Source organism: Sorex araneus, chromosome 3 (genome assembly GCF_027595985.1).
Source record: "Sorex araneus isolate mSorAra2 chromosome 3, mSorAra2.pri, whole genome shotgun sequence".
NCBI classification, from domain to species: domain Eukaryota; kingdom Metazoa; phylum Chordata; class Mammalia; order Eulipotyphla; family Soricidae; genus Sorex; species Sorex araneus.
This window is the reverse complement of record NC_073304.1, coordinates 77,605,247-77,624,808: the sequence shown is the minus strand read 5'-3', so window position 1 is coordinate 77,624,808 and position 19,562 is coordinate 77,605,247. Positions and strand designations below refer to the sequence as shown.

At 35.7% G+C, this 19,562-nt stretch overlaps 1 protein-coding gene across 1 annotated transcript; it reads right to left on the bottom strand.

The window, feature by feature from the left end:
* Positions 1 to 14,277: 14,277 nt before the first annotated feature.
* LOC101541705 (olfactory receptor 4K13-like) lies at positions 14,278 to 15,219 on the bottom strand. Its single transcript, XM_004609741.1, has one exon. The coding sequence runs from the start codon at positions 15,217 to 15,219 to the stop codon at positions 14,278 to 14,280; it is 942 nt and encodes a 313-aa protein (XP_004609798.1).
* Between the last annotated feature and the right edge of the window lie 4,343 nt (positions 15,220 to 19,562).

Below are 19,562 nucleotides of genomic sequence, written 5' to 3'. Positions count from 1 at the left end.
AGGTATTTAATCTATTTTGATCTGACTTTTGTGCCTGGCATGAGAAAAAAGTCTTGATTTTTTTATTTTTAAAAAATTTTCTTAAATAAAAATAATTTAATAAAACATCATGAGACAGAATTAGACTTCCACACTTTTATGATTATGTTTCAATCACATATACAATGATTGAGGACCCATCAGTACACCAGTGCCCATTCTCCACCACTGATGTTCCCAGTATCCCTGCTGCCACCCCCACCCCATCTGTCCCTGCCTCTGTGGCAGGCTCAGTCCCTTGTACTCTCTCTCTCCTTCTAGATGTTATGGTTTGCAGTACAGGCAGTAAATGGCCATGTTTGGCCTATAGTCTACTTTCAGCACACATCTCCCATCCCAAGCGAGGCCTCCAAGTATCTTTTGCTTTGTGATCCCTACTCTGTATCAGCTGACTTTTCCCACAGCATGTGAGGTCGGCTTCCAAGCCATGAAGCAATCCTCCTGGCCCCTATTCCTAGTATCCTTGGGTGTTAGTCTCCCATTATGTTACTTTATATCCCACAAATGAGTGCAGTCCATCTATGTCTGTCCCTCTTTTTCTGACTCATTTCACTTAACATAATACTCTCCATGTCAATCCACTTATATGCAAATTTCATGACTTTATCTTTTCTACAACTGCATAGTATTTCACTGTGTAGATATACCAGTTTCTTTAACCAGTCAGCTGTTCTTAGGTATTCGGGGTTTTTCCATATTCTGGCTATTGTAAGTAATACTTCAATAAACACACAAATGCAGATTTAATTTCTGCTGTACTTTTTTGCATCTCCGGGATATATTTCTAGAAGTGGTATTATCCTCAATGGCCAGAAACCAAGAGCCTTCCCTCTGAGATCAGGGACAAGACAAGGATGCCCACTCTCACCACTTCTATTCAATACAGTACTGGACATACTTGCAATAGCAGTTAGGCAAGAAAAAGATATTAAGGGCACCCAGATAGGAAAGGAAGAAATCAAGCACTCACTACTTGCAGATGATATGATTCTATATTTAGAGAACCCTAAAGACTCTACCAAAAAGCTTCTAGAAACAATAGACTTGTATAGTAAAGTTGCAGGCTATAAAATCAATGCCCAAAAGCCTATAGCTTTTCTATATGCAAATAATGATAGAGAAGAAAGCGATATGAATAAAGGAATCCCTTTCACAATCATGCCTCAGAAAATCAAATACCTCGAAATCAACTTAACTAAGGAGGTAAAGAACCTGTAGAAAGGAAACTACAAAACACTACTTCATGAAATAAAAGAGGACACGAGGAAATGGAAAAACATCCTCTGATCATCGATTGGGAGAAATAATATTGTTAAAATGGCAATACTCCCCTGAGTTTATTTTTTTATTTTTTTAAATATTTTTCCCCTGAGTTTATTTTAACACATATAGCTGTCAAGTTTTCCCAGCACTACTTGTTTAAGAGGCTTTCCTTGCTCCACTTCATATTTCTTGCTCCTTTGTCAAAGATTAAGTGATCATATGTTTGAGAGTCAGTGTCAGGATACTCAACTCTATTCCATTGATCTGTGGGTCTGTTTTTGTTCCAATACCATGATGTTTTAATTGCTACCACTTTGTAGGACAGTTTGCAGTTGGGGAAGGTGATGCTTCACATCTTATTTTTCCCAAGTATTGCTTTAGCTTTAGTGGGGGCTTATTGTTCCATATGAATTTCAGGAATGCTTGATATGGTGTATGATATTGATTGACTTGAGAATGTAAAATCATCCTTGTATCCCTAGGATATATACTACTTGATTATGGTGTATGATCTTTTTGAAGAGTCATTGGATTCTGTTTGCTAGTATTTTGAGGATATTTGCACCTGTGTTTATCAGGGATATCTGTCTATAACTCTTTTTTTATGTGTCTCGGTCTGCTTTTGGTATCAGGGTGATACTTGCCTATTGAAACTATTTGGGAGTGTTTATTCACTGTTTTGGGAAAGCTTGAAAAGTAGTTCTTCTTTAAAGGTTTGAAAAAGTTCACTAGTGAATCCATCTTGGCCTGGGCATTTGTTTTGAGGAGACTTTTGATTACCATATTAATTTCCTTAATGGTGATTGGTCTGTTCAGATATTCCAAATCTTCCTGGTTCAGTCTGGGGTGTTTACATGAATTCAGGCATTTATCCATTTCTTCTAGGTTCACCTGTTTTATGGCATAAAGATTCTCAAAGTAATCTTTGATGTTCCTTGGAATTCCTGTGATTTCTGTTGTTATGTCCCATCTCTCATTTCAAATTCAGTTTATTAGAGTTCTCTTTCTCTCTCTCTCTCTCTATCTATCTATCTATCTATCTATCTATCTATCTATCTATCTATCTATCTATCTATCTGTGAGTCTTGCTAGTGGTTTATTGATCTTGTTTATTTTTTCCAAAGATCAGCTCTGGGTTTCATTGATCATTTGATTGTTTTTTTTTGGGATTTCAACTCATTAATTTTTGCTCGAAGTTTTATTATTTCCTTTATTTTGCCTGATTTGAGTACCTTTTATTGGTCATTTTCCAAGATCTTAAGCTGCGATGTTGTTATTTATGTGAACCATTCATTCCTTCTGAATGCTTATAGAACTTTAAACTTTCCTCTTAGTACTGCTTTTGCTGTATCCCACAAGTTCTAGTAGCTTGTATCCTCATTCTTATTTGTTTCCAAGAATCTTTTGATTTCTTCTCTAACCCCATGGTTGTTCGGAAGCAAGCTGTTCATTTCCTAGGTCCTTGATTTTCTATTTTCTATTTCTTTGTGTCATTAACGTCTATTTTAGTGCCTCAGGGTCTAATTTCTATGCTCCTAATATTATGGAGGTATGTTTTGTAGCCCAGCATGTGTTCTATCTTGGAGACTGTCCCAGGTACATTGGAGAAGAATACATATTAAGATTTTGGGGAATAAAAAGCTCTGTGTACATCTGTTAGCTTCCTCTCTTCCATCTCATCCTTCAAAGCTAGACTCAAACACATTGAGTCAGTGTTTGCTCTGACTATTCAAATGTATTTATTGTAGACAGCAGAGTTTTGGATTTAATTTTTTAATCCATTTTGTATCCTGTGTCTTTTTTTTTTCTTTTTGGGTCACACCCAGCGATTCTCAGGATTTACTTCTGGCTCTGCACTCAGGAATTACTCCTGGCAATGCGTGGGGGACCATATGGGATTCTGGGTATTGAACCTGGGCCGTCCACATGCGCTACCCACTCCAACCCCCATCCTGTGTCTTTTAATTGGTGTCTTTAGACTATTGACATTGAGATTATTGTCATTGGGTTTTATGAAACCTTTCTTTAAAGGACTATTGTGTTTGTGGGGTTTGTCTTGCCTTACAGGAGTCCCTTGCGTTTTTCTTTCAGGATTGGTTTTGAGACTATGAAGTCCAAAGCTTTTGTTTATCCATGAATTTGTGTATCATTCCTTCAAATCTGAAGAAGAGTCTAGGTAAAGTATTCTCTGTGAAACCTCCATTTTGTTAAATTTTGTAATTATATCCTACCAATGTCTTTGAGCCCAGAGGGTTTCATTTGGTAAGTCTGCTATAAATCTAAGGAATCCTTCTTTGTATTTAACTTCCTTCTTTGATCTTGCTGCTTTCAGTATTTATTTCCATGTATGGTGTTCAACTTTCTGATTAAGATATATCTTGGAATCTTTTTATTGGGGTCTCTTTTAACTGACACCCTGAACTTCTTGAATCAGGATACCTGAGTTATCCAACTTAGGGAAGTTTTTAGCAACAATGTTTTTAACTGTTACTATCTCATTGGGGTTGCCTCTCTGTTCTTCTGAGGTTTTGATGATTCTTATATTGTTGCTCTTCAATTTATCTCATAGATCTCCATTCTGCCCTGGAGTTATTTTTGAGGACTATTCCCCCCATCCTTTGCTGTCCCTAGAGGTTTTCTGCATTTCATCCGCAATCACACTGATTCTGTCTTCTGTTGCTGTTACTATATTGTTAAGGGCACCCATTGATTTTTTCATTTCACATATCAAAGTTTTAATTAATACCATTTCTGTTTGTAGATTTTTTATTTCTGCTCTCATTTCCTCCTATATTTTATTGGCTGTCCATTCCACAGTTTTTTTCATATCCTTCTATATTTTGGGAGATGTCTGTTTCACTGTTTCTTTGAGCTCATTAAACATCCTCACAATTTTGACACTGAATTTTTTTTATCAGAGAGATTATGCATATGGGTATTCTTTGATGAGGCTTCAGAGCTTCTTTCTTCATCCAGTCCTTGTGGTGGGGTTTTGTGTTGTTTCCCCAGGTGCTTCTGGTACTCTGGAGGTGGTTTTTCTAATTCACTGTCAGCATTCCCCCCTCACTGCCTGGGAAGGATTTAGGGGAGCTTGGTGGTGGTGGTATCCTTTCTTCTTGAAATAATGGTGGTGAGAAGGTGTAATAGTGAGGTATGTACAGTAATAGTATCTGTTTGTCTGTTATGTTGCTTCTGTTTCAGTTGTCATTCCTATTCACAAACATTTAGTGGAATGGGAATATTTTATTTATACTGTACATAAGAAAATCCATTATGGATTTGGAACTTACCAAAATTGTCTTCTGAGAGTATAATCATAGTGCAAAAATTTAAACTTTAAGAAAGTTATATTTGGCTTACAACTTTTTTTCATTCATTATGCAAAATTTGCTTATAAATACTCAGAGCGCAAGTATTTGTTTTTATTGAGTGACTAGAAAACACACAGGCTTGTTTTCTACTTCTTTTTGTTCCTATGTCTACAGCTGGTGCTTCTTGTCTTCCCTAAGATTTCAAGTTTTTCTGAAATCACTAGACACTAAATCTGTGATTATAGTCAGTAATATGTTAAAGTAGAGGAAAAAAACCTATCAAAATATGTCTATTTTTTATGTTAGGATATCACTTTGCCTACAACTGAACTTATTAAAATTAAACTATATCTTTCTATAGAGGTTGCTTTTTCATATTTAAATTTTATTTTCATAAGGTTGCTCACATTGATTACATTCAATATTTCAACACAAATCTCACCACCATTATGCCTTTCCATCACCATTACACCTTCCCACCACCATTTCAACTCTACAAAAAAATGTTATGGACATTCTGAAGATTTTTCTTTTCAAAAACTGCTACCTAAATATTTTGAAAATCATGTACTTACTAACTCTTTTTAAATACCAGTTTTTATTGACAACATAGTTTTAAAAATCTAACATGGTTTATTTTTTTCTTGGAACCACATTGAAAATATCACTGTCACTGTCATCCTGTTGCTCATCGATTTGCTGGAGCAGGCACCAGTAACGTCTCCAAGTGAGACTTGTTACTGTTTTTGGCATATCAAATATGCCACGGGTTGCTTGCCAGACTCTGTCGTGCGGAAGAGATACTCTCGGTAGCTTGCCAGGTTCTCTGAGAAGGGCGGAGGAATCGAACTCGGGTCGGCTGCGTGCAAGTCAAAAGCCCTACTCGCTGTGCTATCACTCCAGCCCGAAAATATCAGCAAATGTCTAATTTTTAAAATGACATTACTTTTTTGTTGTTGTTTACTCTATGTGGATACAATCGCATTTTTTAAGGAAAAGGTTTTGGGAAGTTAGAGAGAAACAAAAATTCCTGGGAGGAAGTTTGTATAGTACTAAGCACTCAACAGCATTTTCAAACAATTGTAGCACTGTAGCACCTTCATCCTGTTGTTCATCAATTTGCTCGAGTGGGCACCAATAATGTCTCACAATGGAGACTTGTTGTTACTGTATTTGGCATATTGAATATGCCACAGGTAGTTTGCCAGGCTCTGCCATGCTGGTGGGATACTCTCGGTAGCTTGCTGGGCTCTTCGAGAGGGACGGAAGAATTGAACCCAGGTCTGCCGCTGCATGCAAGACAAATGCCCTACCCATTGTGCTATCACTCAATATAAGTTTTAAAAACTTTTAAAACTTACTGCCATATAAATTGTTTCTTTAACCTAAATATTCTCCTTAAAACTAAGAAACCACTCCATAGTTTGTTCATTGCTGTTTTCAACTCTTTGTTTTGTAGAGTATAGATAATGGGGTTCAAAATATGCTGACAATGATGTAAAATACAGCAAGGAACTCATCTACAGACTGGTTGCTGAAGGGACAGACATAGATGTATATGCATGGACCAAAGAAGAGGAACAACTGTGATATAAGCAAAGTGGAACAGGGTTTGGATTGCCCCATAGGAGATTTGTTCCTAATGATTATGAGGATCAGAATGTAGGAGACAGGCAAAGTAATGAAACAGTCCCACTGTTGGCTACAACTACGATCTGTATAACATAACTATCCATGCAGGCAAGCTTAGTTACCAGAGGAAGATCACAGAAAATTCTGTTCACTACGTTAGGGCCATAGAAAGGCAAGTTTACAACAAAGGGTATCTAGAGATATGAATGAAGTAGAAGACTTAAGAGCCAGGATATCACAACCAACCAACAATCTTCTTGTTCATTATGGTCATGTAAGATAGTCACATATCTATCATATGCCATGGTAATCAAAAGTATTGCTTCAGTTCCACCCAGTAAATGAAGGAGAAAGATCTGTGTGATGCATCCAGCAGAGGAAATGGTCTTGTGCTTTTTGAACAAGTTCACAATCATCTTAGGGTTAGCGAAGGAAGCAAGAGTCATATCCACAAAGGACAGATTCCCAAGGAGAATATATATATAGTTCTGGTTGGATATACAAAACACTGTGATCACAATGGGAAGGTTATCTAGATCTGTGGCCCCTTAGACAACTGAGAAAACTGCAAAGATAAGATGCTGAATATTCTGGGTTCTGTTCAGTCCCAGCGTAATGGATTCTGATACTTGTGATTTAACTGCTCCATGGACTTCATGAAGGTCTTGTTGTGGACTGACCTGTAGAGCAAAAAGAAACAAGCAAAAAGTAAAGACAAAACCCCACATTCTTCTGCCCGTCTCACACCGAAAATGATAGTACACTGGAGGTTGATAAGATGTTTCAATGTTTTGGGCTCTATAAAAATATCATTTGACTTTGATATTCAAATTACATTCATCTGTTTTCTGTGAGAAGGAGGAAGTGTAGTTTTCAAACTTTTTTTGTACCTGGATATCTGTGAAGACAGAAAAAGTATTTCACAGACCACTAAGGCAGACATAAAAAACATTATAGTAATAATATTTATATATCAATATTTATAATAGAACTACATAATCCAAGCATACTCTATGTTAACATGGTAGTGCTTGGGGGTCCGTATGGGATGCTGGAGATCTATCGTGGGTCGGCCACAAGCAAGGCAAATGCACTCTTGCTGGACTATGGCTCTGACCCTGATGTTAATCATTGTGCTAGTCAATCGAGAAATAAAAATCTCATGTTCACCTGATTTGTCTTTATTAAATTGAGGAAAATTGGTTTTCAACATGGTGAGGGTTTAAACATTTTAGGGCTGCAAAGTTAATATTTCATGCTTCAAAACACATTGCCAATCTACTTCACCACTGTCCACATGATGCTTCTTGTCCACTTACCCCTTCCTTGGTAACCTTTAATCATCAGCGTCTAAAGGTTTCTTTTCATTGAACATTGTATTCTTTTGCTTTTTTTCTTGATAAATGATGTATGAGTTAGATCCTGTGATCTTTGTCTTTCTCCCTCTGACTTATTTCACTTATAGTGGCATCCTCTAGTTCTACCCATGCATGCAAAAAGCAGTATCTCATCCTTTGTGTATATTTGCTACATCACTTATTTGGGAGAGGAGGGAGATCCTCCTCGATCATGAATTGGAACCAGTAACTACTCTTGTGGTACACAGCTGCCACCAGTGCTGCAACTAGTGATATTTGGGGGACCAGAAGATGATAGAGGTTAAATTCAGAAACTTGCTCAGGCATGCACAGAATAATTTCTACCACTTGACTTATTTCTCTAGCCCAGTATGCCACATATTTCTCTACTCACCTGTATAGGACACTTGTGTTCTCCTAGAACTTGGCCTTGTAAATGGAACAAAAATGAACATAGGTCTGAACATATATTTTCAAATTTTTGGTTTTGTATTGCTGGAATAGATTTCAAAGAATAAAGTTTATAGATCATTAGGTAGGTCAATTTTTCATTTTAAGTTTCTATACCATTTTCTTTTTCCTTTCTTTCTTTCTTTCTTTCTTTCTTTCTTTCTTTCTTTCTTTCTTTCTTTCTTTCTTTCTTTCTTTCTTCCTTCCTTCCTTCCTTCCTTCCTTCCTTCCTTCCTTCCTTCCTTCCTTCCTTCCTTCCTTCCTTCCTTCCTTCCTTCCTTCCTTCCTTCCTTTCTTTCTTTCTTTCTTTCTTTCTTTCTTTCTTTCTTTCTTTCTTTCTTTCTTTCTTTCTTTCTTTCTTTCTTTCTTTCCTTTTTTGGGTCACACTCAGCGATGCTCAGGGTTGACTCCCGGCTCTGCACTCAGGAATCACTCCTGGCGGTGCGTGGGGGACCATATGGGATGCTGGGGCTCAAACCCGGGTTGGCCACATGCATGGCAAATGCCCTACCCACTGTGCTATTGCTCCAGCCCCTCTATACCGTTTTCTGTAGAAACTGAACCAGTGTAAGTTCCCCACCTACAGAAATTGAATATTTCCTTTTCTCTACATTACTGTGAGAATATGTTGTTTCTAGCCTTCTTGACAGTGGTCAGTCACACTGATATGAGCTGATATCTTATGAATGGATTAATTTGCATTTCATTTAATCAATGATGATGAACATGTTTCCATTTGCCTACTATCTAATGCTTTCTCTGAGGAAGTGTTTGTCCAGCCATTCTTTCTTTGCTCTGAGGGGATACATTTGTTGTTAAGTTTTCTGAATGATTTATATATATATTTATTGATATATTTATGTTTATATTTATAGTTAACTATATCTTGATATTATTCCTTTATCTTAAGTCTGATATGAAAATATTTTCTCCTCTTCAGTTGGATGTGTTTCATCTTAGCCACTGTTTTACAGTACAGAAACTTTAGTTTGGTGTAATCACACTCATTTATTTTTGCTTTCATTTTCCTTGCCAATGAAACACCACTGAGGTAGCATGATGAAGTGTTTTAGTTATGTTTTCTATATATTTCATGGATTCAGGTCTTATATCTAACTATTTTATTTGTCTTCAGTTACTTTACATGATAGTGTTCCAATTTTAGTCTTTTGTAATATCTGTCTTATTTTTTTTTTCACCATTTGTTGAGGAGCCTATTCTCCCTCCAACTTATGCTCTTGGTTTCATTGTCATAAATGGACTTCATATATACTAAGGGTATATTTCTGAGATGTCAACTCTATCTTATTGGTGCAAGTATTAAATTTTATTCCAGTATGATACATGTTTAGATTATTATAACTGTATAGTGTGGTTTAAATTCAGGAATGCAATGTCTTCCAATTCTCTCTCCCTGACACCTCCCACCAGCACCTACCCAAGTATTGTTTGTCTGTTTATGGAATTTTGTGATTTAATATAATTTTGAGGCCTGTCCAAACGTGTGGAGAGGCCTCGAGCATGGCTGTAGCTAGGTTCCGGTGGTCTTCGGCTGCCTGGAGCTCTGTTCGGAGTGGGGAGGGAAGCTGGATCCCATGCCCTCCGAGGGGCCCCGGGGAAGACAGCCAGGCATGCGGGCAAGAGACTCTCTGCATCTCTCTCTTCTGAGAGCTTGCTTTTAAGTCTCTTTCTGGATGTTCTCCGTTGATGGGATTACACACACCTGGGTTCCTCTGCCCGTACCTTCATGCATGAGGCCTGTCTGAACGTGTGGAGAAGGCCTCAAGCATGGCTGTATCTAGGTTCCAGTGGTCTTCGGCTGCCGGGAGCTCTGCTATATCTTGTAGCCTACTTCTCCCTCTGAGAGAAACTGGCAATCTTCTGAGAGTATCCTGCCCACATGGGACAGCCTTGCAAGCTTCCCATGGTGTATTCATATGCTAAATCCAGTAACAAGCTGGATCTCATTCCCTTGACCCTGAAAGAGCCCCCAGTGCCACATCATTGGGAGGGCCAAGTTGAGATAGACTTGAGATCTCAGGGAAAGGAAGAAATGAGAGGTTACTGAGCCCGCCTGAAATATCGGTGATTAATGGGATTTCGTGATCGTGAATATAATTTTAGTATAATTTTTCTATGTCCTTGAATAATACCATTGGGTTTTTAGAGGGATTGCATTGAATTAAGTTACTACTTTGGTAAGATGATATTTTTTGTTTTTTCTGAATTTTTCGGCCATGACTGGCAGTGCTCAGGGGCTACAAATATATCAGTATTGCTCATTGACTATTCTCAGAGGTGCTTGGAGGACTATGTGTTGCTAGGAATCATTACTATTTATTCTAGGCCTGGAATCTTTGAAAAGTCTCTTTGGAGCTAATGTGTTGGTTTTCAGTCTATATACATTCTGTGCTTATATTCTGCAATAAATTATTTGCATTCACTTGTACAAAAGTGCCTAACATATGTAGAAATATGTAATTGACAATTCTTTTTTATTTTAATTTATTTTGGGCAAAATCATTGATGCTCTGGGCTTCCTCCTGGCTCTGCACTCAGAATCCCACATGGTGGGCTTGTGGGACCATACGGTGTGCCAGCAATTGAACCTAGTTGGCTGCATGCAAGGCAAGTTCCTTACCCACAGCACTATCTCTCCGGTCCCAAGATGACAATTATTAAGAATAACCTCTGAACAGTTTCTATTGATTTTGTGGCTTATTGAATTATTTTTTAATAAACCATGTATAGATAGTTCACTTTATTGCTTATTTATGTTAAGTAGGTAGCTCAATATATTGTTCACTTACTACACACGAAAATAATATTTTGAATACGGAAATGCAGGCTTTCTGCTGAAATTGGTATTTTAAGCAATTATATCATAAGCAATTTCCTAATAAAAACAACTTGGTTTATAGAAATGACTCAAGACTTTATGAGAATAAAGGGCTTTGCTCTTATATATTATCTTAAAATGTTAAAATAATTCTTTAAATTTAATTATAAATATAGGTATAAGAAGTCCAAAAATATTTGCCTTATTATGTAAAGTGATTAAAATATTACTAGTAAAATTAGATAATTTTATTGAAAAAAAATTTACATGATTTCAATTTGGAAATTAAGTGTATTCAGGCCAGAGAGATAGTACACTGGGTAAGGCAATTGCTTTGCATGTCCCCAATTCAGTTTGATCCTCAGCATCAAATACGGTTCCCCAAGCACTGCGAGGAGTGGTCCCTTTGTGTGTGTGTGTATATATATATATATGTATATATATAATTGTATGCTCTTATATATCTATATATATGTTCTTATATCTATACATATATTGAGAGATAGCTGGTAAACTTTGAAAAATATTTAAATTGATCAATATTTTATAAGTGTTTTATTGTTGAAATATTCTCTGTAGAAAAATAAAAACTTGAGAGCATTTTATATATTTTTTTCTACTTAGTAGTCACTATTTGACATGCAACTATTGAATACTTGACATGAGATTGAGTGAGGAATTTAAATTTCTAATGGACTTATATAAATCATTAAAGTAATGTGGAATAGCCATATATTTTAATGGCTGTTCTCTTGTGTTGTGCTGATTACCATGAAAATTATGACCCAATTTTAATTTTAGGGTTCATAGACTCAATTTTAAGTGGTGAAAATCCTAAAAGAGCAAATCACAGAACTTAAAGCATGGCTAGCTATTTAGCAGTAGAGGGATTCTAATGGGATTAAAAAGAAATCATAACAAAAAGATATTAATTTACATAGAAACAAAGTATTATAAAGTTGAATAATGATGATAAATTTTATACTACAGACATGAGTGATGGGAACAATTGCTGAGGAGTTGAAAATAGATAGAAAGAGTCATTTTTTAGGTTGACCTTGCGACCACTCACTACTTTCAAACTAGCCAGGAAGAGTCATTTTTTTTTCTTTTTGGGTCACATCTGGCAATGCACGGGGGTTACTCCTGGCTCTGCACTCAGGAATCATCCCTGGTGGTGCTCAGAGGACCATATGGGATGCTGGGAATCGAACCCAAGTTGTCCGCATGCAAGGCAAATGCCCTACCTGCAGTACTATTGCTCCAGGCCCAGGAAGAGTCATTTTTTTTTAATCTGGAAAGCAATCTATAATATTTAGCTAGGTGAAAAATACCTTGCAATTCTGATTTTTTCTCATCTGCTTGTTTATCTTAGATAATTTCTGTAACAAATTTATAATGTATTTATCTAAAAGACAAATAGAAAAAGAAAATATTTTTGTTTACCATTGTACCTGTGTTTCTTTAAAATGCATGGCCTCAAAGCACAAATTTTAAATGCTTGATTTGGAAATGATGTGAATAAAAATGTAATTCATCCAACTCAGAGGAATCTATAGACAAACTAGAATAGTATAACATTTTAACAAATTTGCTTTGTTTATAATCAACATTCTATTTAATTAGCCCTCACCTTTCCCTCTTTCAGGGCCCTTCAAAAACCTTCATAAGTCATGTCCATTATAATATTCATTCATTTGACACTCTTTGAGGAACCTCCCTGCTATTCTCTGGAGAAAACATATCTTTTCCACAGAGTACACAGTATTTCAAACTTTCACATTTACACATCCTTGGCAGAACTTGTCACATTGTCCCATTTCTTATAGGGTTAAATACTTCCGTGTGTGTGTGTGTGTGTGTGATTATTATTGCTAAATAACAGATAGCAGTTTTATTAAACATCTGTTTATAAGTTCCTTATGAGGATATTATTTGCAGTTGTTTGCTTTTATTTCACTGGTTGCAATCTTTTGTTTTCTGCCATACACAGATTATTTTGTGTCTATTGTTGCTTGTGCTGACTGTGATTTTGGTGTAATATCTAATCACAACTGTCACCTACTATTATCTTTTCTTCTCCATTGACCACAATATCAATTTTTCAGATGTGTGAGTAAACATGGATAAAAACATAAAAGAATAAAAATATGAATGAACCAATCATAAAATGCCCCTTATGGGGCAATTTCTTTTATATTAAAATAGAAATAACTAGATGATTATTATCAGTGGACAAAAGTTGCTATTTGGATCATTCTATTGATTAAAAACTAGCCTGTGTTCATTGCTAAACATATGCTTCATACGCAGGATCCTGTAGCACTGTAGCACAGTTCATCAATTTGCTCGAGGGGGCACTAGTAAGTCTCCATTGTGAGACTTGTTGTTACTGTTTTCAGCATATCAAATATGCCATGGGTAGCTTGCCAGGTTCTCCAAGTGGGACAAAGGAATCGAACCTGGGACAGCTGTGTGCAAGGCAAATGCCCTACCTGCTGTGCTATCACTCCAGTCCAAGCAGGATCCTAAACAACTGTAAATTTATGGGTGCATATTATTGTGACTTTCACTTATTTATTTTGCTTTATGAACTATACCCAAATATGCTCTAGGATTACTCCTGACTTCATGTTCAGGATTATTTCCTGTAGTACTTAGGGAACTATACATGGAGCTGAAGATACAATCCATGTCAGGCTTATTTAAGGCAAATGCCTTACCAGCTGTACTATTCTTCTGATCCCTGATTGTGACTTTTAAAATGTTTACACAATTTGTTCACATTTAGTGCTAGAGAACTTAGCTGAGATATACAAAATTTTGTATTACAAATACACAAAATTTTATATTTTTTATTTACTTAATAAAATTTAATATTGGACATGTCTGGTTTCCAACTGTAATAGAAAACATGTTTTATCTATATATGACCTTTGTTGCACTTAAAAATTACTTTTTGTTTTTAATCCCAAACAATAGAATTTAAATTAAAATAACTTTTCTTTCAGTATATCAAATATTACAGAAAAACGAGAATATAACAATATCTTTATATTGAATTTATTTTTTGCTTTTTGGGTCACACTTGGTGATGCACTGGGGTTACTCCTGGCTGTGTACTCAGGAATTACTCCTGGTGGTGCTCCAGGGGCCATATGGGATGATGGGAATCGAACTCAGTCGGCCGTGTGCAAGGCAAAAGCCCTACCTGCTGTGCTACCACTCCAGCCCCTACATTGAACATATTTTAAAATATCAGCAAAGAAAATAAATATCAACTTATTCTGAGATATAGTGTATTTAGATTTTGTGCAAGAATTTTTCATTTTCCCATAATATATGCAGACTTTGTGGGAGGATTTTTCAAATGCCCAATTGTTGCCTAAAGTATATGTCTGGAGCTGACATGTTGGGTTCTCAATCTGCTCATTGCTGCTTTCATTTCTTGATTCCTAAGAGTATAAATAATGGGATTCAGTAGGGGGGTAATAACTGAATAAAAAACAGAAAGAAATTTGTCCACTGAAAAACCACTGAATGGCCAAGCATAAATGAAGATGCATGGCCCAAAGAACAGAGTCACCACAGTAATATGAGCAGACAATGTGGACAGAGCTTTGGAGAGGCCTCCAGAAGATCGATTTCGGACAGTTATTAGGATGACAGTGTAGGAAATGAGCAGGAGTACAAAGCAGATAAAAGACAACAGTCCACTGTCAGCAATTACCAGCAATTCCAGAACATAGGTTTCAGTGCAGGCAAGCTTTAAAACCAGAGGAAGGTCACAGAAAATGTTGTCCACTACATTGGGACCACAGAAGGGCAAAGTGATGGTAAAAACCATCTGACTCATGGTGTGCACAAAACCAACAGCCCATGAGAGTAGAACACAACCCACTAGTACCCGCTGGTTCATGATGGTTGTGTAGTGAAGAGGTTTACATATTGCAACATACCGATCAACAGCCATAATTATGAGAAGAGTCATTTCAGTACCTCCCAGGAAGTGAAGGAAGAACATTTGAGCCATACAACCCCACAAAGAGATAGTTTTCTTCTTCCTGAGAAAATCTGCGATCATGTTTGGGGTTGTGATTGTTGAAATAGACATGTCTAGAAAGGAGAGATTTCCCAGGAGGAAGTACATTGGTGTGGAGTGCAGGTGAGAATCAAAGGTCACGGTGACCACAATGAGAAGGTTTCCTGCCATAATTGCTGAGTAGGCCAACAGAAATATGAAAAAAAAGAGAAGTTCAAGTTTCTCATTACTGCTGAGACCCAGTAACACAAACTCAGTTATCACTGAGCTATTCATCATATTCATTTAGTCTATGTAGACGTTCTCAGTCTTCAAAATAAAACATAAAGAGATAATTTAACCTGTGGTAGTTTTGAATGTGTGGGCATATATAAAGTAGTATTTGACTCTTACAGAAGAGAGAAGAAGAACACCTGGAAAAAAATTTAACTTTTTAATACAAGCAACATTCAAGTAACTGTTCTTCAAGCTAAAATTGCATAGTTGATGAGAAATTTATTATGCAGCCTCGTTTGCTGTAATACGTAGTATCACCACATTAGTATTTGACCTAAAATTAATTACTTTTCATTTTGATTTAGAGATCATTCAGCTTTCTTACTATTCTCCTTTATAAACATTATTATGTTTATTATTATTTTCTGGGATGGACCCCTGGGCATGACACATGTGAGTTATGTGAGTATGTATACGTCCACTGAGTCACATCCCATCTTTAGCTATTCTTTCAGAATGTCTTTGGGAATATTTTTAGACTTAGTTTAGAAAAGAATTAAACCAAATGTCAAGAGTTAAGTTCTAGTTATGTCTTATTATTTGCTGGGAACTTTTTCTCTAACCTCTTTAGAACTTAAATTTATTTCTTACATAAAATAATGCAATATCTAATGTTCAACCTGTGGTCACAGACTAGTAAATTAGACTAAGTAAGACTCCTTTTAAAGGTATGGCTCTTAATAGAAAATTTGAAAAATAAATTTGTCTATTGTACAAATAGTGTAGGACTAAAATGGCACTAGGAAATAAAATTGCGATAGGCAGTGTTTGATTTTCCTCCAGCAGAACCTTCAGTTCAGATTGGATGCATGGTCTGTGATTGGAAAGAGCCAACTTTTCCTCTGCCATTTACTTGACTAAATGAAAAAATAGTCTCTACTCTTTTAAACTACAGTTGTAGATTCCCATTACTATTCATCTGTGCTCAGAAAAAAAGTCATTTCCATCTTTTTTTCCATAAATGCACTTACATAGCAGATCCAGAAAAGTGTAATGGTTTCTATTGAGCTTGAATTTTTTGGTGCGTGTGTTTGAGGCTCCATATCATGTAAGTATTAAGTTGCATATGAGTGCCATAATGCAGAGGTGCTTTTACTTATAGCAGTCTGGGTGGATAGTATGGGGTATAAGAACATGCATACAACTGACCCTGGACCACTCAATAGCACTGCATTGTCGCTGTGCACAAGGAAAAACCCCTGAGTGCAGAGCCAGGATTAACTTCTGAGCATTGCTAGCGATGGTCTAAAAACAAAAGGTCCAATGTGAAAAATCAGATTTGCTTCTAAAATAGTATAAATATAAACACACATACACTTATTAACCAATTAAAAATGTGAAAATGCTGGTTTTAGCTAAAGATGAAACAAGGTCAGTAGCTTTAGAAAAAACAGGTACCGTTTTTCCTTGAGTTACAAAATTACTGAAATCAGAAATACTCGCGGTATAAAAAGTTGACTATATTGAAGAAAATATTAATTGTATTAATAAAAGGTATATACAGTCAAATACAATGGATATGTAGATAGTTTGTAATATGCAAATATTAAGTGATTCCACTCATTTGCAGTATATAGAGAAACAAAACATGGGAATAGACAATATTAAATGATGTCAAAACCTTGGCCTTGGTTACAAAAATTACCAAGCACTGAGGTGAAGGTGGACTGGAAATAACGGAAGGACAGTGGTTGAATGTCTGGGGCAATTTTGGGAGTGGTGAAATAAACAATTTACATCGAAACCTTAAATGACAACACTATTGTAACAAAGTTATGTTTAAACTATTATAATAAAAAATGTGTATAGACTTGAGTTATATTTTTGAAAATATTTAAGTTATTAATGTTCCATAAATATTTCTTTTGTTTTGAAATACTCAGAGTATCAAAGTTAAAGCATAGGAACATCACTACATAAAATAAAAGAAGTCAACCTTTTCTATTTTACATATCTGAGATATCACTAGATTATATTTGACTTTGTAAATGCTAGACTTAGCTCAGATAAAACCTAACTTTACTATAATTTTTTCATACTCTTCATTGTTTTGCCACTTTTAATTTTATTTTGGACATTTTATGGTAAGTACCATGATTTGCAATACTGTTGATGGTAGGATTTCTGGCACAAATCATCCAGCACCACACCCTCCACCAGAATGACTGCCTCCCTTCCCTGTTGTGCCATTGTCCTATTTTATCCTATTCCTTCTACCTCTTCTCCTCCAGCTTCCTAGAGAAGACTGGTCCTCAATCCTCAATTTCTCTTGCCTTTGGGATTTGTTCTTCCCCCACTGTGTTTAGTTATATTCCACATAGGAGAGAGATCATTCTGTGTCTGTCGCTCTCTTGTCCTTTAAAAAATCCCATTGTGATTTTCCTGACCCATGTGTTTGTCTTGTAAAAAATTTATGCTCAAACTATAAAACTAACTTCTTAGATCAGATATGCCAGTAAGATTTTTTTCCTTACTTGCCGGAGAGTTTTTTACCAAGACTACATACACTTGTTCATAGTAATTCACCTAAAATAATCTTTCATTGTTCCCTTAAGATCAAAATGATATATTTTCATGAGCTATAAATATTTAGCAAAAATTACTTACCTTTTATTGACATATATAATTGCAGTACTTTGTTAGTACTGTAATTTCAACACGGCAGTTCCAGTTGGGAAGTGGCCTCTTCAAATATTTGCAAATATAGTCTCCATGTGAATAAATTCATTAATGGAAATGACACTCATTTGCAACTCAAAAGTAACATAGGTTATAAAACATATACATTAAGCATGCATCTCTACATATATATAATACATACTGTGATCAACCCCCAATGGAATTATTAAAATAAACATGCTAGAGTTCCCTAGAGCTTATAGCAAATACTTATGCTTTCATTATTTAAAGAAATTGTGAATTCACCAAGTATATCAGCCATGTCAAATTTCTCCAGTATCTTTCTGAAAAGAATTAACTTGTGTTTTGATTAGTAGAGTGGATATTTGCTTAAAAAATAAATCACTCATAAATGATCGATGAAGAAATTCTATTCATTTTTCAATATGAATATATTTACTTTGATAATTGAATGCATTTATTCAAGTTTAGTGACATTAACTACTGTCCTCACTGACCAAGTCTTAGAAGAAAATTTATAAAGTAAAAACCAATTGTTACTGTAGAGTCAAATTGTCTTTTACTATATAAGTGACTAGAAAGGAAGAAATTATGAAGAAGTATGTGCTGTTTTTGATGCATTTTATTTATTAATCACTAAATGATCAGCAATAAACACTTCTTAATATTTATCAATTTTCTATGCCCTTTGAGATCATGTAGAATTTCATGGTAACCCAACAGCATTAAGGAAAGATCAAAGAGGTGACTAGAAAATTTTTCATGTTAAAACAATATTAGTAAGCAAGTAAATTCTGAAGGTTGAATAATAAAAGGTGAATACAGATACTTTTCCAGAGGAATTTCCTTTGCAATTCATGTATGAAACTCTTCATGAATTATAATAGTCTTTAACATTTGATAAGAAAATGAGTATTGTAAATATATAACAAATATGGTGCCACATTTTATTTCCAAAGTCCAAACTGGGCATTTTTACCAGATTTCTTATTCTGACTGAGTCTCAAATTTTAATTTTACTATTTTAAAATTTATCTCCCCACACCATCAAAAAAATATATCCAGGCATATATTAGATGACAGGAATACTTTGTCCAAAGCAGTTAGATAGGATGGCAACCATTAAAGTTTTCAGAATAACTAGAATATTATGAACGCATAGTCTAGAGTAAAATTTAAGTAGGATAATATACTTAAAAAAAGCACAAGAACTGTTCAAGATAAAGTGTGTACGTGTTACACTATAATAGTTACTCCAGTGGTGAAGGAGATCACTAAGCATACTATTTGACCATTAAACAAACAAACACAAGCTATTTTTATATGAAGATTATTTGGACACAAATGTCACCAAGAATTGAGAGATTCAGAAAAGAGCATTCTTAGAGATTCTCTTATCTATGAATGGAAATTTCTTAGAACTAAAATCTCAGATAAATATTTTCTCCAGTGTTTATTGTCATTAAAAATCAATGGAAAATTTTTGTGAAAATAAACCTTCATGAGAGACACAGCAGTGAATCCTGGAAGATGGCGGCTCACAGGAGATCTCTCTGAACCCCTGTACTGAGCCCTTCCACGGGGGCACCTCAGATGGAGAGGTGTGCCCTCTTTTCCCATTGCAGATGAAGCCCCAGCAGCCAAGAGCTTCCAGAGGCAAAACCCAAGTATTCGAGTTCCAGGACTAAGACTCCAAGGCTTTATGGATGCAG

Coding starts and splice junctions, on each gene's coding strand:
- LOC101541705 (XM_004609741.1), bottom strand. CDS start 15,219: ATGAATATGATGAATAGCTCAGTGATAACTGAGTTTGTGTTACTGGGT.